The 17,859-nt window shown below is 41.3% G+C and overlaps 1 protein-coding gene across 1 annotated transcript; it reads left to right on the top strand.

The window, feature by feature from the left end:
- Positions 1–74: 74 nt before the first annotated feature.
- On the top strand, positions 75–17,789 carry TTC38 (tetratricopeptide repeat domain 38). The gene is made up of 14 exons (XM_058864674.1): positions 75–196; positions 3,365–3,442; positions 3,910–3,991; positions 4,388–4,559; positions 5,499–5,672; positions 6,511–6,586; positions 7,656–7,775; positions 9,970–10,029; positions 11,114–11,152; positions 11,873–11,954; positions 12,848–13,013; positions 14,959–15,118; positions 15,402–15,475; positions 15,939–17,789. Exons 1-14 carry the CDS (start codon positions 173–175, stop codon positions 16,030–16,032), a joined length of 1,401 nt encoding a protein of 466 aa, XP_058720657.1. The 5' UTR covers positions 75–172; the 3' UTR covers positions 16,033–17,789.
- The last annotated feature ends 70 nt before the right edge of the window (positions 17,790–17,859 follow it).

The raw sequence follows: 17,859 nt of genomic DNA, 5'->3' as shown, positions 1-17,859 counted from the left end.
TTTGGTCCAATAATCGCCACCGAATTCCCGCGGCCGTCCCTCAGCGGGGGCACGGGGGCTCCGCACGTACCCCGCACCCACCGCCCGCCGCTCGCGTCGGTGGCGGCCCCGCCCCCTTGGCCCCGCCCCTGCTCGCGTTGGAGCCGCGGGGCGGCGAGACTGCAGTTGGACCATGGCTGCGCTGAGGGACTGCAAGGTGAGTACAGGGCTGAAGGGCTGCGAGGGGAGGGCACTGCTGAGGCGCTGAGCCAGCGCGGCTCGGTCCTACCCGTGCCCTGCGCCCAGGGGCGGCGGGTGGCCTCCGTGGGGGTCCCGGGGGCTGCCGACGGGCTTTGGGCTGTGGCGGGAGGGGAGCTAAGCCGGGCTCCCTGTGGATGGAGCTTACCTTCGTACACTGGTGTGGATTTCGGAGGAGGGAAGCTGCTGTTGGGATCTGGAAAGGGGGAAGGGTCGCTGCTCTCATCCCTTCTACTGCGGAAGCAGATCCATGTCTGGGCATCTCTGGGTCTTGTTCCCAGCGCAGGGGTCCCACGGCACCCACCCGCCCTTTCCGTGGGCCTCAGAAGTGGGTCAGGCCTTCGATTAAATCAGCCTCGGGTCAAAGGGTGCAACCTACAGGAGCTGCTTACTGCTTAAGCCATTTGCTCTCTTTCTGATAAACTCCTTTTATGGCAATGTTTTGGTTAATTAGGGCAGTGGCAGGTTAAAACAAAGTCTTGAAGATTGCGTGTGACAGGTGCATGGTTGACAGAGCTCTGGGGATCTGTCACACAAGGAATTCAGGAGGTGCTAACTGTAGCCCACAGAGAGCACAATTCTCAGAGCCAGCTAAGGTTCTAGCAGAGAAAAAAATACAGATAAACAGTCACCAGATCTCATGACTGAACTCTAATCTTAGAGCAGGGGAAAGGGCAAGGCTTTGGTCTCACCAAGAAGCAGTGGGAAGAGCAAAGGCCGTGACTCTCTAATACAAGAAACATCACAGAGAAGACTCCTGGAGTTAGAGGATTGTGGGAGATCAGTGTAAGAGAGCCCAAAGGAAGCCGCTGTGGGAAGGGGAACTGATAATTGCCTTACAGACTCTTGAGGCTGATTTTTGCCCAGTCACACACCCTTCTGGATTTCTTCAGTCACAGTCTGAGACCTCACTGAGAGATGCCCCAGGACCAGTGTCCCAAGAAGTCTGGGTAGGACCCCTTATGTATGTCCAAGAGGACAAGGGGTGCTGCCTTTTCTGTGGTCCCAGTACTTTAGTTCTAGTTGGCAATGACAGATTAGGTTTGGAGCACATCTTTTATATCCCTTAGGAGCCAGCAGCTGCTGTTGGGGTGGTTCTTCCCTGTACCCCATTGTCCTGAAGTGCTAATAGTGGCACAGAGAAGTGGCATCCCTGATGTGACACAGTCTTGCTGCCATTCTCCTGTTGCCAGAGTGGGAGTTTTCCAGTGAGGTGTCAGTCAGGTGGGCTGTAGCCACAGCAGGACAGAGGCTTTCCAGAGGGGCTGGAAATAGCACTTACCTCAGCTGGATCAGCAGTGTCCTTAGTGATGGATGCAGGCCCATTTTCCGCTAACCCTTGTTCTGCTGGTTTGTTCTGGTGCCCACACACAGACTTGTCCATTCTTGTGAATCAGCATCAAGTCCCCTCAGAATGGGACATAATTTTCTGCTTGGCAAGTAGCTCGAGCTGTTGTATAAAATAGTAAAACAGGCAGTGATCCAAACAAGGCTTGTTTTGGATGACTGATGCTGAGGATGGCTCCTGGCCTACTTTGCCAGGCACCATAGAAGATAGCCTGTAAGTAGCAAGCCTAACCTTGCTATCTGCCTGACTTTGCTCTTTATTCTTTTTTCTGGATGATAAATGACATAGAGAATAAAAATTTTCAGGTCCCCCAAGGTTGCTGAATAGAGCTTAAAGACTAACTGGCAAAAGAAGATAGAGGGGTTTAAAGGTATGCACACAGGATTATAAACATGGCTGGAACCAGTGGAGAAACAGATAAGAAGTTTTTTGGCAAGTTATGTAGCACATACAACAGAGAACAACAGAAACATGAAACAACAACACATGCCCACAGTAAAAGTTCAAGGAAAGGTCGCCTTTAATATCAAAGCATTCAGTGAATACAACCACCAGAGACCCCTTTTTATGACTTTCCAGGACCATAAAAAATGTCCAGTTGAAGGCAAATGCATTGAAATTCATTTTAGGAAGTAGTTCTGTGTATTAGATAAGAAGCATATATTAATGCATATGTATGGTTATGATGGATAAAGACCTTGTTGCAAAGTCTCACCACAGCCACAGAACAAGGAGAGTGTGTCCTGTGCAGGTAATGAATTCCTGCTTTCTAGTGCTTCAAATTGTGTTCAGAAATTTGTTCTGGCCAATTTCAGTAACATGGCTATAGCATGAATTGTAAAGAAAATGTGTAATTTTAGATTCAGGTCTACTCTTTCAGGCATGTAATTTGAAGACTCAATTACCTTAGCTGTTGGAATGTGAGCCTTTAATCCAATCACAGTGGGAAAGTTTTAGGATATATTAGCAAAGTTGTCTTTGCCTGGTTACTTAAAAATTTTGACAGATTATTATAGATAGGAAATGCTTTAAAATAGAGGATGATAAGAGCTGAACTCTTGCATTACCAGGAAGGACTAAGCCCCCATTAGGAGACATTTGAATTAGCTTGCCCCAGGTCTGTTTTTATAATATGTTCTATTTTTATAATATATTCTGTCCTCTGTGTACTGCATTGAAGTAATGCTGAACTGATTGGGGCAGCTTCTCAAATGAACTCTGCTCATTTGCCAGCAGCCAGCCAGGAGATGTTGTGCCTCAGTCATGTTATGTTGCTAGAAACTATGGCAGCCCAATTCTGTTCTGCTTTTTAGCTTTATCCATTTCCCATGTGCTTATTGTTGTCAGGCTTGTGTATAAATCTGTCATTGAAACTTTCAGTTGATTAACTCAAGAGACTTAATGGATTTGCTCTGCCAGGCTGTTTGGTCTATAGGCTGATTCAGAAGAACATTATTGTTTATAGAAGATTACAGATTCATAGATTATAAGAGAACAGGGTTTTATTTTACCATATCTCTACTTCACACGAGGTGTGCCTGTAGCAGAGGAAGTCACCAGCAGCTGTAATGAATTCAGAATGGTGCTGTCATTATGAGCTGGGCAACCCATCGGGATCTTATGCTACACTTGGTTATTGTTGGCTTCTTTAGTCTCACTACTCAGTCCACCTAATTGAGTCTTAGACAACTGTAACTACAACTGAACAAAAGGTTTGTTTCTACCTCACACTGTCCTTCTAATTTTAAAGGACCATGTATGTGTTTGTTTGTTGTGCAGGCCTGGCAGGATGCTGGACTTGTCCTGTCCACGACCAGCAATGAAGCCTGTAAGCTCTTTGATGCTGTGCTGACACAGGTATGGCTGAAAAGCGCAAGAAAATGTGATTTGAACGGACTCGTGCATGAAACACTCATTACTATAGTTGATATTTAAATTTCTTATCAGCTGGGAGAGCGTCAAAATCAGGTCACCACAGGAGTTCAGCCTTTAGCTGGCAGCAGGAAAACCTTTTAGCAGAGAGCTGTGCCAAAGGCTGCCATCTGTGGTGAAAACCTCATCCAGTGTGCTTGTTCCACTTGATACCAGCAAATCAGCCAGTTGACAAAAACCTGTAGAAATTCAGGGTAATTGGTTCTGCTGGTGACTGAATTATATTCAGGTTTTTCTGTTTTTCTACTACACTGAACCTACCTTAATGCAATATTTGTCTTTTAGTAATTTGCCTTGCTTTTGTGTCTTGGTTTTAAGTATCTGTGAGAACAAAAAGAAGTCCAGTATCATAAAGGATTTCTCAAGCCTTTCTTGCTCTGTCTCTCTTACAGTATGCAACTTGGACCAATAATGAGAGCCTTGGAGGTATTGACGGATGTCTCTCCAAGCTAAAAGCAGCAGATCCAAACTTTAGTGAGTATAAGTTTTGATTCTGAGCATGAAAAGTGCTGGATTAATGCTTGTTGATATTTATCTTTTATTTGTTTTGATTTTATTTGATTTGATTTTATTTGTTGGTATTTATCTGACTTTGTTTATGCAAGGTCAGAGTGATAATTTATAGAATTCTGTAAAACTTCCTCAAAATACAGAGCAGACAGAATGCTTTTGTATGGTGCTTTTTTCTTTTCATTTCACATAATATTTGAGTAGCTGTCATGAAAACCTTTTGAGAACTTTAGGCTTGGGAGACTTCCTGGAGCCCTGTGTCCACAAGTCAGTTTTATTGAAAATGCTCAGCTCCTCTGGTATTTTGTGGAGCTGAAGGCTTTACTGTGAGCTCAGCTGGTGCTGTGCTGTTTCCTACAGCAATGGGACATGTCATTGCCAATGGCTTGGAGTTAATTGGCACTGGGAGGACCGTGAGACTTGACAAGGAGCTGGACAGTGCCGTGAGAGCCATGGTGGCACTTTCCAAGTCACAGCCACTGACAGAGCGGGAGAGGCTTCATGTGTCAGCGCTGGACATGTTTGCCAGGGGGTGAGTCCTTTGTCACCCTGCTCAGGGGACTGTGAAGAGTTCCTTTGTCTACTGCAGGCAGAAGTGAAGGTTGGCAGTAGTGGTGTGTGATGTTAGCTGACATCTAGCAGAGGATTGGGGTTAGATGTCACAGATTGTCCCTGAATTTCTCTCTCCACCTTAAGTGCCATGTCTAGCTGGTAAGCAGCACTGTAGGAGGTCAAATGCTCTATTGCCACCACTTCCTAGCATTAAGCACTACACGTTTTAAATGTGCCACAGATCCATCAGTGTGGTTTACAACTAGGAAATGAAGTGTTTGGCTACAGTAGGGTCCAGACTTAGATTCACAGAAAGTTACAGACTTCTCTTTCTTGTCTCCCTATGTCAAAACCCATTTCCCCTGTAAAACAGGGTGGTAAGAGTGTCATATGTGCTGTAGAGGCTCACTGCTTCATTCCATATGATAAATCTCTATAAATTGCAGAACATATGGGCTAATGATTCACTTTCATTGTTTGTTTGTCAGACAAATGGGTGAGCATATATTTACTTCACATCTCAGCAAAGGAAATGAGGAAGCTACTGAAGCCCTGCCATTGGATTTTATTCCCACAAAAGGAGAGGGAGGGAGTGTCTTTGTATATACAAAGTTCCATTAATTATGGTGGGTCCCTGTAGGAACTATTCAGCACTGTAAGAAAATGTTTAGATTTATGGTTTAAGCTTGTTTAATTTTCATTATGTATTACAGTGATACAACATGATTTCTTTCATGAGAGGTGCCAAATGAAGATAATCCAGTTATTAGCTTAGATTAGACAAGAATTCTGTCAAGGAAAATAATAGGTAATTTGGTACTGAATTTTCTGTTTTTCAGCATAGTTTGAGTTCAGGACTAACAGTAGGGGCAGGCATGTGTGCCTTCTTTCAGTGATGGAAATAAGTTTTTATTTCTAGCCAACTTCCAAAAGCTTGTGATCTATGGGAGCAGATTCTGCAGAGCCACCCAACTGACCTACTGGCCCTCAAATTTTCCCATGACACTTATTTCTACCTGGGATATCAACGTCAGATGCGAGACTCTGTTGCTCGTGTTTATCCTTTCTGGACATGTGATGTTCCACTGAGCAGGTGGGTCATGCTTCATTTGCAAATTGCTCTCTACATGGTGTCCATGGACTATGTGGTTTTTAAGGTCAGACTTAAAAGTTACATCATCTTTTGGAAACAGACATGTAGACAAAAATCAAGAGTCTAGAAGTTATTCAGACTTGACCACAGATAGAATGTGTCTCCAGTATCCCTCTTGACACTGTTGTTGAGAGATTTTTCTTAAGTAAGCTGTGTCACTGCTGTCAAATATAGCATGTGGTGTGTAGCACACAGGATAAAATCATGTCCTCACCCAGGGCAGTGGCAAAATTTCTTACTTTCTTCCCAAAAATACTATTCATCTTGATCCATTAAATAAATCAGGTGCACATAACATCCCTAATTTTCCTTTACGCTGGGCCTTTATGGCTTAATTGGGATGATTTACAGCCAGTTTTAAAGAGCCACTTCATGTGGTTTTGTGGGCACTGGGGAAAATGTAGAAGATTGCCTTTGAGATGCTCAGATAGCTTTGGTGACAGCAGTGTCTCACTTCTAGCCTTTTAATTCTGCATCTCGCAACTGTTACAGAGATCAGCAGCTAGTTCTGTGTAGCTGGTGATTGCATTTCATCCAGAGATGGAAATATCCATTCTGATGTGCATCTTGTCACTGTTTTGCCATGCTGGTGTCTCAGGGTCACTCATTTCCTCTGAGAATTAGCTTAGTAGTTCTGTATCCTGTGAGCTTGAATCCTTGTTGTAAATTGCACTGCAAGGATGTTTTTGAGTTAAGTGCTCTTTCTAGTATGTTTTTTCAGGCCTGGATTAAACCTAGTTATAAAGGGATGATGTCCTCTTTTTCTCCCTTTTGTTAGCTACGTGAAGGGCTACTACTCTTTTGGACTTGTGGAAACAAACCTTTTTGACCGTGCTGAGAAGGTTGCCCATGAGGTAAACTCCCTGCTGTTGGTGCTAAAAGCCTTTAGGATTCTCAGACAGGGTGGTGGTTTCTACCAGTTGTTAGTCAAAGTAGCAAAGATATAAAGCTCAACATGGAAATGCTCACAGAGCTCTGTGAGACTTGTTGATGACTATTCTCACATCTCTGCTCTACTAACGGCAGTTTCGCTGGACTGTATTCCCCTCACTTGCTTATGAGCATGGCCTGTCAGATGGGATCAGAACACTCCTATAAAATCCATATATGAGCCTATCTGCTGCTTCCCACGTGTATGAGTGGCTGTTTACTCCTATTAAAGAATGTTGGATTGTTTTGATGTAGGCTGCTCTTGGCAACCAGTTCTGTTTGGCTTCCTGCTCTCTTTTTTCCCTAGATTCTTGTTCCTGATTTGTTGAACAATTAACTGTAACAATGATCCCAGGGATCAATATTAGCCAGCCTGTTTCCTTTCTATGAATAGTAATTATACTTGACTTTCTCCAGTCCTCAGGATTATCCCTCCAGGAGTCTTAGACACAATCTCCAGTGGGTGTTCTTGACAAAACTTCTGTTACATCAAATTGCTGAAAGTGACAATAGAGACTAAACCCTAAAACTTAACCTTTACTAGGTTTATGACTAACTGCAAAACACCAAAAGCCTAGTAGGAGTTGTTGGGCCAAGGAAGAGGAATTGGCTGAATACTCAGAGCTGGCAATTTTTTGGAAAAGAAATAGCTGTCTGCAGGGCACTGTATCATGGAATATGTTGTGCCTGTGCCTGCAGTTCTTTCATTGATGCATGTCTGTGAAATAGATGTCATTTCACAGTCATAAAGCCTGCACTTTAAAATGTTTTGCAGATGTTCATCTCCCTGCAGCAGAAGCTGGGAGGTGAAGTCAGCCAAGAAACATTCTCTTCCTTTTCTGTCCAAATCAGACTTCTGGGCTGGAGTGGTAGAAGGATGTACTTAATTTGCAGCAAGTAAAAAGTAGTGACTTGTTTCTAGATAAGCAGTGATAAATGTCTGTATTTGCAAGTTTGTAAGGCTCATTGTGTTTTCTTGTTTTTCACTCATAGGCATTGGCTATAAATCAGACAGATGCATGGTCTGTCCATACTATAGCTCATGTAAATGAAATGAAAGCAGAGGTGGAGAAAGGCTTAAAATTCATGAAGGAAACGGAAAATAATTGGAAGGTAAACATTTCTGAAAAAGCTCCATTTAGGTTTTCTTCAATTCCTGCAGCCAAGTTCTTGAGTCCTCTGCCTGCAATTCCTATCTTCAGACCTGTTACAGACAATGGAGAGTTTGCATATTGGAGAAAATCCTCCCTTGAGGCGCTCCTACTCTCCTTGCAGGTTTTTAAGTAGGAAGAAGTGGCATGTTATGAGGGATGTGACTGTCCCTATTTGTGATCTGTTGTGTGGTTATAAAAATAAAGTGACCACTTGTTCTTTCACAAGCTTTTTACTTAGGCTGAGGTAAGTACTGACAGTCAGTTGAGGTACCTGGTTAAATCTCCTCATGGGACCTAAGATAAGGAGGAAAATGACACAGTCAAATCAATTGCTTCAAAACACTAAAATACTTCTTTGCTTTGGGGAGGGGATTTTAGGAAAAACTGTGAAGAAAAGAGAAATTACTCTCTTACATCTTTTCTAGTGTACTCATTACTTTCTAGTGTATCAGTTACCTTATCCAACATGTTTGATACCATCTTTTAGAGTATTGAACAGTGGTCCTTTACTGTAAATTGAGTTTCATTTTGTGTTTGACAGCATTTACTCAGTGATGAAGTCTGTTACATTCAGAGCTGAGGGCTGTGAGGTTTGCCTTTGTTAGAACCCACGAGAGTCTATTTTAGAGTCATCTGAGCTGACTTCCACCTCACCCAAAGAGCAGTACTGGACAGTGAGACTAGAAAGGCTTGTTTTGTGTTTGTTTTATTTTTGAAGTTAAGCATTCAGATACTGGGCTTGGAAGTGCAGTCTCTGGCTGAGACTAAGATAAGTGAGACTCCCTGTGGGAGAGTATCCCAAAAAACCTCAGCCCTAAAGAGACCAAAATCCCACATCAAGTGGTGCTCCGTGTGTGTGTCAGTAAGAGCTCAAAGAAAACTCGATCAACGCCTGCCTAGACCAGAGCAGCCGTTTCCTGAAAGAAATATGTTCATTTTAATTGAACATTGATGTAGGGGATAGTTTGGGTAATACCTTAAAAAAAAACAGTCAGTGACTTTTGGACCAATTTTTAAATTTTTTTTTTACTCTTGCTTCTTAAAATGGTTTCATGTCTCTGCAATTTATACTTTATCCAAATAAAATCAATTGTAAGCTCACTTCTCTCTAGCAGTTTAATCTTTTTCAGAGCTCAAATTTAACAGCAGGGAAGAGGTTTTGCTTTATTTAGTCTAGGTAATTCCATTATCTTGTTTCTATAACATTTGGAATGGCAGTATGATACTCAACTTGATATTATCAGTGTTTATGCCAAGCATGTAACTGCTTCTGTTGCTCAGGTTTGGTTTGTGATTTAATATTAAACAAGCAAAGATTACCAGAATGTTTATGTAAGGCCCTCACATTTATTGGAAACCTTTTCCTTTGTGCTTCCTGGAAGTGGTTGTTACAGTTTTCAGTATGACGATAAAGATTTTCCACTGTGAGACCATTTCTGGTATTTTAATTTTCACCAAAGGATTATGGAACTACATTTGTCTATTTTTAATGCATTCACAAAAATGAACTGCAAGTGCCTTGAACTGCAGGCTGGGGGAAAGGATTTGAAGTTCTGGTGCCAGCTGGAAAGGACAGTGTGAAATTGGTGCAGTCCAGCAAAAATTCATCTCGGCTGTGAGCTGCTAGTGTGTTTGGCATCTCTTGCAACTTCTGTAGCCTGTAGTAAAACTTGTTTAAAAAGTGATTCCTCTTTGTCTGAGGTGGGTTCTAGATGGTTCTAGATGGACAAATAGCCCTCATAAGGCCTCCATATCCTCCTCTCTCCACTATCTGGCCCAGTTACTTCAGACAAGATGCCTAAATTTAGATGAGACAAATCTTACTCTTATAGATGTGGATTAAATTTCTTGTTTTAAAAGGGTGCTGAAGAAAGGTGAATTCTGAGGCATCCAAGTGCAACTCTTATCTGGAAAATGATATGGAGGACACCACATCATTGGGTTTGAGGTGTTGCCCTGAATAGCTGCAAGGACAAGTGTACCAAATGAGAAGGTGTTCTGGCAGCTGATTTAAATGTCTTGTCTCTTTTGTGTCTCCTTTGTGTTCTCCTTTGAAGTACTTTGTTTTGCTGAAGGAGGAAACAGAAATCTGATTAGATAACTTGAAAAGGGAAATTATTTTGTAAATAATTTCTTTTTTTTCTTCTCTCCAGGGCAGTGATATGCTTGCTTGCCATAATTACTGGCACTGGGCTTTATACTACATTGAAAAGGTACAAGATATTTTCATACATGTGCTTTATAGTCCAGATAGGTTATCGAAAGCTCTTTAAAAGGCAGAACTAACATTTACTGGGCAGGGGAGGGAGGGGGGATCATCTATTTAAAGGGATTTTTTATAAAATAGCACAATGCTATATTTACAAAGTTGCAGTCCTTTATTACTGTTACTTGGAGAATTTTAATTGCATTGGTCAAAAGTTTCAGTATCTTTCTAAGAATGTTGAAATATTGCTGTGAGATTATTGAATGTTTGAAGATCCAATAGTCTCACTAATTACATTTAGCACAGTTGCTTGATAGCAAGATGAAGTTAGATCTCTAATTTTGAGACAAAAATTAATAAAATTCTTACCAAATTCAGTACTTATTTTCTGGCCCAAAAATTTGCTGACTGTAAAAGAGGCCGTAAACTCTAAATTGGGCTGCTAATGCTATTAATTATTGTTATTAATTATTACTATTAATAGCCTTACTATTAAAGCCTTTAAAAATGGTTGAAATTTTACCCAGCCTGTCAGAATTTCCTTGGATTTAATGCTTAGCACTGGTGGGGTTCAGCTTAATAGGGAGATAAATGTGGCATCTTTGAGAAGGCAGCATCCTTTGGTTAGAAAGCAGAGTAACATAGAAGGAACATAATTTTCAACAGGATTCCAATAGTTTATTTATTTTGCCACTTCCTATCTACATAACTTTTTTGAAGGCTACTTAAAACTGGTTGTTTTTTTTTCCATCTCTTTGCATACACCATGGGATGCACTGATTTTTGCAAAAATCCCTGAAATGAACATTAGAATGAGAGGCAATACCTCATGTATCTCCTTCTTGCTTAACTTGTGAAAGTATTGGTGCTTACTCTTAAATGAAACCTTAACATACTTATGATTTTGCCTTATTAAATACAGGTTTTTCTGCTTTGAATACCTCAAGGTTTCTTTGACTTAGTTTGTTTTGATCAGGCAGTCCTGAAGAACTATTATTGCATCTATTGATGTATTTGTCTGTGGTTGCTGCCAGTCAGTGCTGGTTGCTGTGTCTGCACATTAACCACGCAGTCCTCCTTTGCTTTTCCAGGGGGAATATGAAGCTGCTTTGACAATTTATGACAATCATGTGAGTAGGGGCCTTTTTTTCTTGACTGAGGTCATGCAAGATCATGATGTGTGCTTTCTTCCTTCTGTGTGAGATTGAAACTTATCACAGTGTGTGATCCGTGTATAAATATTGTTTACATCTATTACAGTCTTTTAGGGAAAGAACTTCTCAGCAGTTCTCGGGAAACTGCCCAGAGTGTTACATAGTTTGAGTGATTGAAAGAGCTACAGTGGTACTGATTTCTATTCTGTCCATGTTTCTTTTTTTCCTATAAAGTCAGGTCACCTTTACAAAAAACAGGTTTTGCATGTTAGGTACAAAGTCAGCTGCCTGGATTTCGAAACAATCTTTGTAAATAAGCAATATCAAATTAGATAAGAGCACAACTTTGTAAGGATTGTAAAAATACCGCAAGCATTAAGAAAACTGCAGGACAGATTTCTATCTACTAACATTGATCAAGTGAAGTAATATTTATGGCACAGTTTTGGAAAAAATAAAATACCGTGGTGACTCTCCATATTTACTGAGAAAAACAACACATGTAAAGCCATATAATTTTCTGTCAGTGCAAATTCCTGTATTCAAGAAGGATGCAATTAGGACTATTACAAAACAAGTAATTTTGAATTAATAGAAGGATAAAATTAATTTAGTACTGTGAAAATAAGTTTGATAATCTGAGGAGGTTTCCACTAGCACATCACTTGGCAAGCCTATGAGTGCTTCTGATTACAGATTGCACCACCATGCCTGGCAAGTGGAAGCATCCTGGATATAGTTGATAACAGTTCGATGCTGTACAGGCTTCATCTGGAAGGTAGGATAATCCTTTGGCCATTCTTTTTTGTAACTGTACTTTTCTTTTTCCCTTCCCCTGTTGTTCATGTTGGGGAAGTATTTCAATGTAAGTACACAGCAAGCTTGATCAGTGTTTCAGAAGAACCTTGAGAAAAGCATCAATATAAAGTTCCTAATAATGTCCATAAGCTTTATTCTACCCAAGAGCTTCCATTTTCCATGCCAGTGTGGCATAGCAGTCAGCTCCAGCTAGCATAGGTCACATACTTCTTTGACAAATTCACTTCTGTTGTCCCTGGAGGTCTTGAGGTTGAGCAATCAAGCGCATAAGCCTCTAAGAACCCATAGCACTTTCTGAATGTAAATTTCCAGTTAGATCCCTTTTTTTTCTGTTTTGATCCTGATTGAAATAGTTAGTATGGGCATATCAGCTTCTGGCTTTTTATACTCTTTTAACTCTGTGGCACTTTCCCTTTTTAAGTCAGTGTTTATACACTGGGGTTCATGACATGGGACATGATGGGCAGACAGTATTTCACACTGTTCTGCTAAATCACTAATGATGTATTGGGATTTTTATTGAATCCATCTTCTCCCTCTGTCTTGTGATTGCTGCAGATGGCTCGTGGTGACCAGCACCTCCAAGACATTATAAGTAATCTCAAAATAAAGCCAGGAGCTCACACAGTGCAGACTAAAATAATGCCTTGAAACTCTCGACAGTCAAGAAACTCTTAGCCCAGATAAGGCAGGCTGCAGCTGAGCCTTATTGCTGCATAAATCTTGCCACATCAGGAAATGTTCTCTTGAGTTCAGTAGGAATGCTTTTTATGCTGAGTGACTGAAAGTACATTGCAAAGTCATACTTTTGCATGTGGCAATGTTATTTAGAGAAGTATTTCTTACTCTTAGGTGTAAAGCTTGGGGACAGGTGGAATGATCTGCTTGGGGTTACGAAGAAGCACACCAAGGATCACATTCTTCTGTTCAATGATGTGCACTTCTTGATGTCTTTCCTTGGAGCCAAAGACCACAAAACTACTGAAGAGCTTTTAACAACTCTGCAGGAACTTGCCAGGTAAGCAAAGGATTTCCTGCATTGGGTTCAGTGAATAGCTCTCTGAACTTCAGGGCGATGATGTCCCTGGCTTGCTAAAGCTCCAACACGCTCCTTCCTGCCTTAGCATGTCACTGGAACACATTTGGTTTAAGCAGGGCAACATCCAGTTCGGAGATCTATATCATTATTTATTTCTTTAATTAATATCTAGAGGGGTTTCTCATCTTGTTGAGCAGAAATCTTTTGTGTTTGAGGTCATGGACACCACCTGAGCAGTTGCTGTTTCCTTTTAGTGGGGTCACGCTAAGCTGTGTTACAGACAAGGAGTAAAGTATATTAATAAGAACATTCTACAAAATATGTCAGCTGTCTGTGGTGGATCTTTTCTGCTCTGGTCTAAAAAGTTAATAACAGAACATTAGTTGGTAGTGATATTCTAATGGCTACTCTTTCATGTGTTGTTAAGTCCATCTGCAGGAAATTAGGTTTCAAGTACTACTAAAGTAATAATCTAGAATATTTTGCTTTCAAATTAAAATATTGAAAAAGTTGAATGTTTAAATACTACATCCAAACAATGTCTGTTTTGTGTTCCCGTAGTATTAAATGACTGTGAATTGCCTTGTGTTTTTTTAAGGGGTTGATACATAGATGCTTTACATTTATTTCTTCCCCCCACTACACCCTTTTTTTCCTCTGTTTAAGCATCTGTTGCTTTCTTTGCCTTTAAAAAAGGAGGAAGGAGAACCTGAAATTGTCACTATTTGTTCCTGACTATATGTAGGTTTGAGGAATACTGTAATTTTTAAGAATACTTATCAAAACAAATAAATTTCAAAGAAAGCCTAAGTATGTCCCATTTAAGTAAAGGAGAAAATGGCAAATATATTTTGTTATTTATTCTATTGTTTATATATGTCATTATATATAAAGTATAGAAAACTGCTCACCACAGAGGCTTTAATGAACATGTGTTAATTTGCTATTTATTCTTTCACTCAGTGCTTCCTTTCACTTACTTTTAGCCTTAATAATAAATGTGTACATTTTTAGCTGTAGTTTGAAATACTATAAAGCAGAAAATATATTATAAAGAGAAAGCAGGCTATGAGCTGAAAGGGCTATATTCATGATTGGATTAATTTACATTTGTCACAAATATGTAATATATAAATGATGCCCCAGAGGTGTTTTTTATGTACTAAGAAAGCAGTGATCCAACCTGGGCACAAACATCAGTCCCATCTGGCATGGCCTTAGCCATGGAAAGTTGCTGGGAATTTTTCAGATATCCCATGGCGCTCTCTGGTGGTTGGTGTCACAGGCTCCTTTCTATGGCAATGATGGACAAAACGTGCAAATGAGGAATTGTTCCATCATTTTCATCACTGGCTGTCTCAAGCTGCTTCAAATGAACATCTGTTGTGCACTTTTATCTTTCTAGGATGCCACAGTTTGTTTAAGGAATGATAAACACATAGGGCAGTGTTGCCTACAGGAAAATGAAGGCTGGCCCAGTGAAAGAAACAGGAAGTTTTGTAATGCTGCCCTGAGAAGGAGCTGGCTTGCAAGGTCATGACTGGGAGCTCTGTGCAAGGACTGGTGGCTGCATGTAGCCAGACAAAGGACCAGAAGTAGGATGTTCTGGTGGAGTCAGCAGAAGAGAAACTGCAGGTTTCTTACTGTCCTAGCCCAAACTGTTTATTGCAGAAGTAGGAGGGGTTGGGCTTGTGCCTTTTGTGGGTATATTCAGGAGAATAAAAACTGATTGCTGGATGAGTAGCAAAAAGGTGAAAGTAGCATAATCACACCAAAAGATACGACCTAAGTCAAGTACCTGAAACATCAGGCTTTGTACAATAAAAAAAATAAAAACCTGTCTGCAGGCAGTGGCAGACTGGCATTGAAATATGGCCTATTTATGCTTTGGCTTATGGAAATTAACCACTTGTTCGTTCTACAGAGCACCTCATGAAGACCACCAGCTTTCCTTGGCCCCTAGATTGGGGCTGCCACTGTGCCAGGCTTTGGTGGAGTTTGAAAATGGGAATTGTGACAAAGTTGTAGATCTGCTGTACCCAATCCGTTATGAACTAGTCCAAGTGGGAGGCAGTGATGCTCAGGTAAAGGAGATCCAGAAAACACTTTTTGATGTGACTCAATCCTCTTTCAGTAGCCCCCATTAAGCACTTACCTCATCAACAGCACTTCAGTCTTAGTAAAGTGCTGAACTGTGCTTGTGACTGAATCCAGTTTGCAAACACTTACTAGCAGGGTTAGATATTTACTTTTAATGTTTATATGTTTCCTTCCTGTGAATTTAATCGTTTGGTAGCCAAGACATTGGAACCAGCAATACATTATAAATTACTTACTAGTGTGTATTTTGCTGATATTTTTTTTCAGAGAGATGTTTTTAGCCTGTTATTGATCCATGCTGCTTTAAATTCTAAATCAAAGGCCAAACAAAACTTTGCAAGGTGAGTATTTCCCCTGATAAATATTTGTGGAAGTAGCACTGTTGCTAAGAGTAAGAAGTAATGAATATATTCAAACCAATAAATTTAAGGCTAAAATTATATGCAAACATTTGTGTTAAATGTAGCAACATTTAACCAGGATAAAGAAGTACAATAGCTTCCAATTCCAAAAGTCCACTCTTGCAGCCTGGATGGATGATCTGCCTAAGTTCCAGGCTAGTTGATTTTCCAATGTTCCTGTCTTCAAATATGTTTTGAATACAAAATCCTGTTGACCATGTGTGTTATGGACTGCTAAGGTTTTGTGAATTGCTGCAACTCCAGTGAGTGCTGCTGCTGACATCTGCTTTGCTGGGAAGTCGGAGGTGTGCTCTGCCACGTGGGCTTGCCTGAGCACAGCCTGTTTGGCAGTACAGTCCATCTTTACCATGTGCTCCTCACCCTCCTACTTCTCCTTTCACAGGTATCTCCTGCATGAACGTGATATGACGAGACCAAAGTCACCAATGACTGAGCGACTGATCCGGAAGGCAGGAGCCTTACATTCCATGGCATAAGGCTTTCCTCCAGCTTCAGCTGGAAGAGCCAGGACCTTTCCACAAAGTCTGGGTGTAGGGAGTGCAGGGGTGCTCTGAAGGAACTTGGGGAGGTATTCGGGGTTAAAAGATCTGAGAATAATTTGCTTAAGAAAGGACAGAGCTGTTGCATTTCTGAAGGTTGTGTCTTAGATGATTCCACAAGGAAAGAAGAAAACTTGCTGATAATGCACAGCTTTCTGGGGCATCCCAGTGGCGCTGCTGCTCTGGTATGTTTTCCTGAATGTTCCCTCTGACTGATTATACACAGTGCAGTAACAGTGCCTGGATTTCAGTCCTTCTTTGGCCCAGTTTGTTACTACATGTGAAGTAAACGGCTCAGGTAATTAAAAGGGAGCTTTTAAATAAAGCTATTAGGAAGGTGGGCCAAAGCCAATACAGGCATGAACTGAATTCCATATGAAGCTTCCAGCCCATTCAGGCAGGAGTCACAGACCTCTGGATTCAGGATCTCTTTCCAAGTATACATTTTTAAACTCCCTCTCATAAAATGTTACATTTTTCCTTTCAGTACAGCACAGCAGAGCTCTCTGGCTTTACTGAGTCAATGAAACCAGACAAAAACCAGTCAAGAGTAATGACTATTCTGACATGGGTGCTCCCTCAGCACTTTTAAATCCTTCAGAAAAAAGAGAAAAGCCTGGATTTCAGCTAAACAGTACCATTTCTGAAGGGTAGGGGACTGGGTCTTGGTGCTTCCCTGAGATTTTGGATAGTCAGGCCTTAATACCATCTCACTCCAGGGAGTCCCTGCATGTTGGCAGAGTGGGGTTTAAACTAAAGTTAAAGCACACACTTCAGAGAGGTGAAGACTAGGAGGGAACTTCTGCCATGAACAGAGGGCTCAGAGGGATGGACACAGCTCTGTCCCAGCTCATGTGATGGGATAAACTTTAGTGCTGCAAGTCAGGCATGATGTGAGCCACAGGCCTCAAGGGACCTCTGGTGCCTCTGGATTCTTGCAGCATCCCAGAGCTAACACATTGTCTTGTAATAGTATTTCAGAAATCCCTACTGATGGGGAAGATAGCATTTCAGACCAAAACTGAACTCATGCCTCCTCTTCTGGGACACAAATCCCACACTGTGCAACTGCCCAAGCTCTAACTTTGCTTCCGCGTCTGGAAGCTCTCCTGGCCCCACAGGCCTGCCCCTCCTTCCTGTCCAGCTCAGGCTCTTCCCCATGTCCCACAGCAGCCTTGTCCTACAGTTTCCTTCTGACCTAAGAAAGCACTTCCATAGCTGGCCCTGCACTTCCTCTGGAGTTCTTGCATTGTGGAACAAGAAGTGGAAGTGCTTTGCTGACATTTTACTTTACCCAATCATCCCAAGGCAGAAATAGCTCATTTTTAAAGCAGTAATAATGATTTATGATTACATAAGGGATTGCATTCCTTGCCTTCAGGTCCTCTGATTAGTGAGTGTGCTGTTCTTCAGCTTCATCACTGCTTGCTGTTCAGCCATGGTGGGGAGTGACTCACTTGGGACAAGTTACACTGGGTTTTTACTATTATTTTTAATAAGTGCACTTCAAGCAATGACTTTAGACAGGTAACTTTTTAGTCAAGGAATTTAACAATTGTGTAAGGGAACAAAAGCCTGAGCAATCTCTGGCTGGCTGCACAGGATGTAACCATTCTAATCAATGACAGTATTTTCAGTAGAATATGATTGAGAATTTTGTCTGCTTTGCCTTAATAAACTCGAATACAATCTTTGTTGAGCAAGCAAGTACATGACTTACTTGCATGTGTGAAGCTTTTAAATGTGTTATTCAGCCTAATTTCA

The sequence above is a fragment of the Poecile atricapillus genome, chromosome Z (assembly GCF_030490865.1).
Source record: "Poecile atricapillus isolate bPoeAtr1 chromosome Z, bPoeAtr1.hap1, whole genome shotgun sequence".
In the NCBI taxonomy this organism is placed as follows: domain Eukaryota; kingdom Metazoa; phylum Chordata; class Aves; order Passeriformes; family Paridae; genus Poecile; species Poecile atricapillus.
The sequence above is the reverse complement of the archived record's forward strand: the minus strand, read 5'-3'. Positions and strand labels throughout refer to the sequence as shown.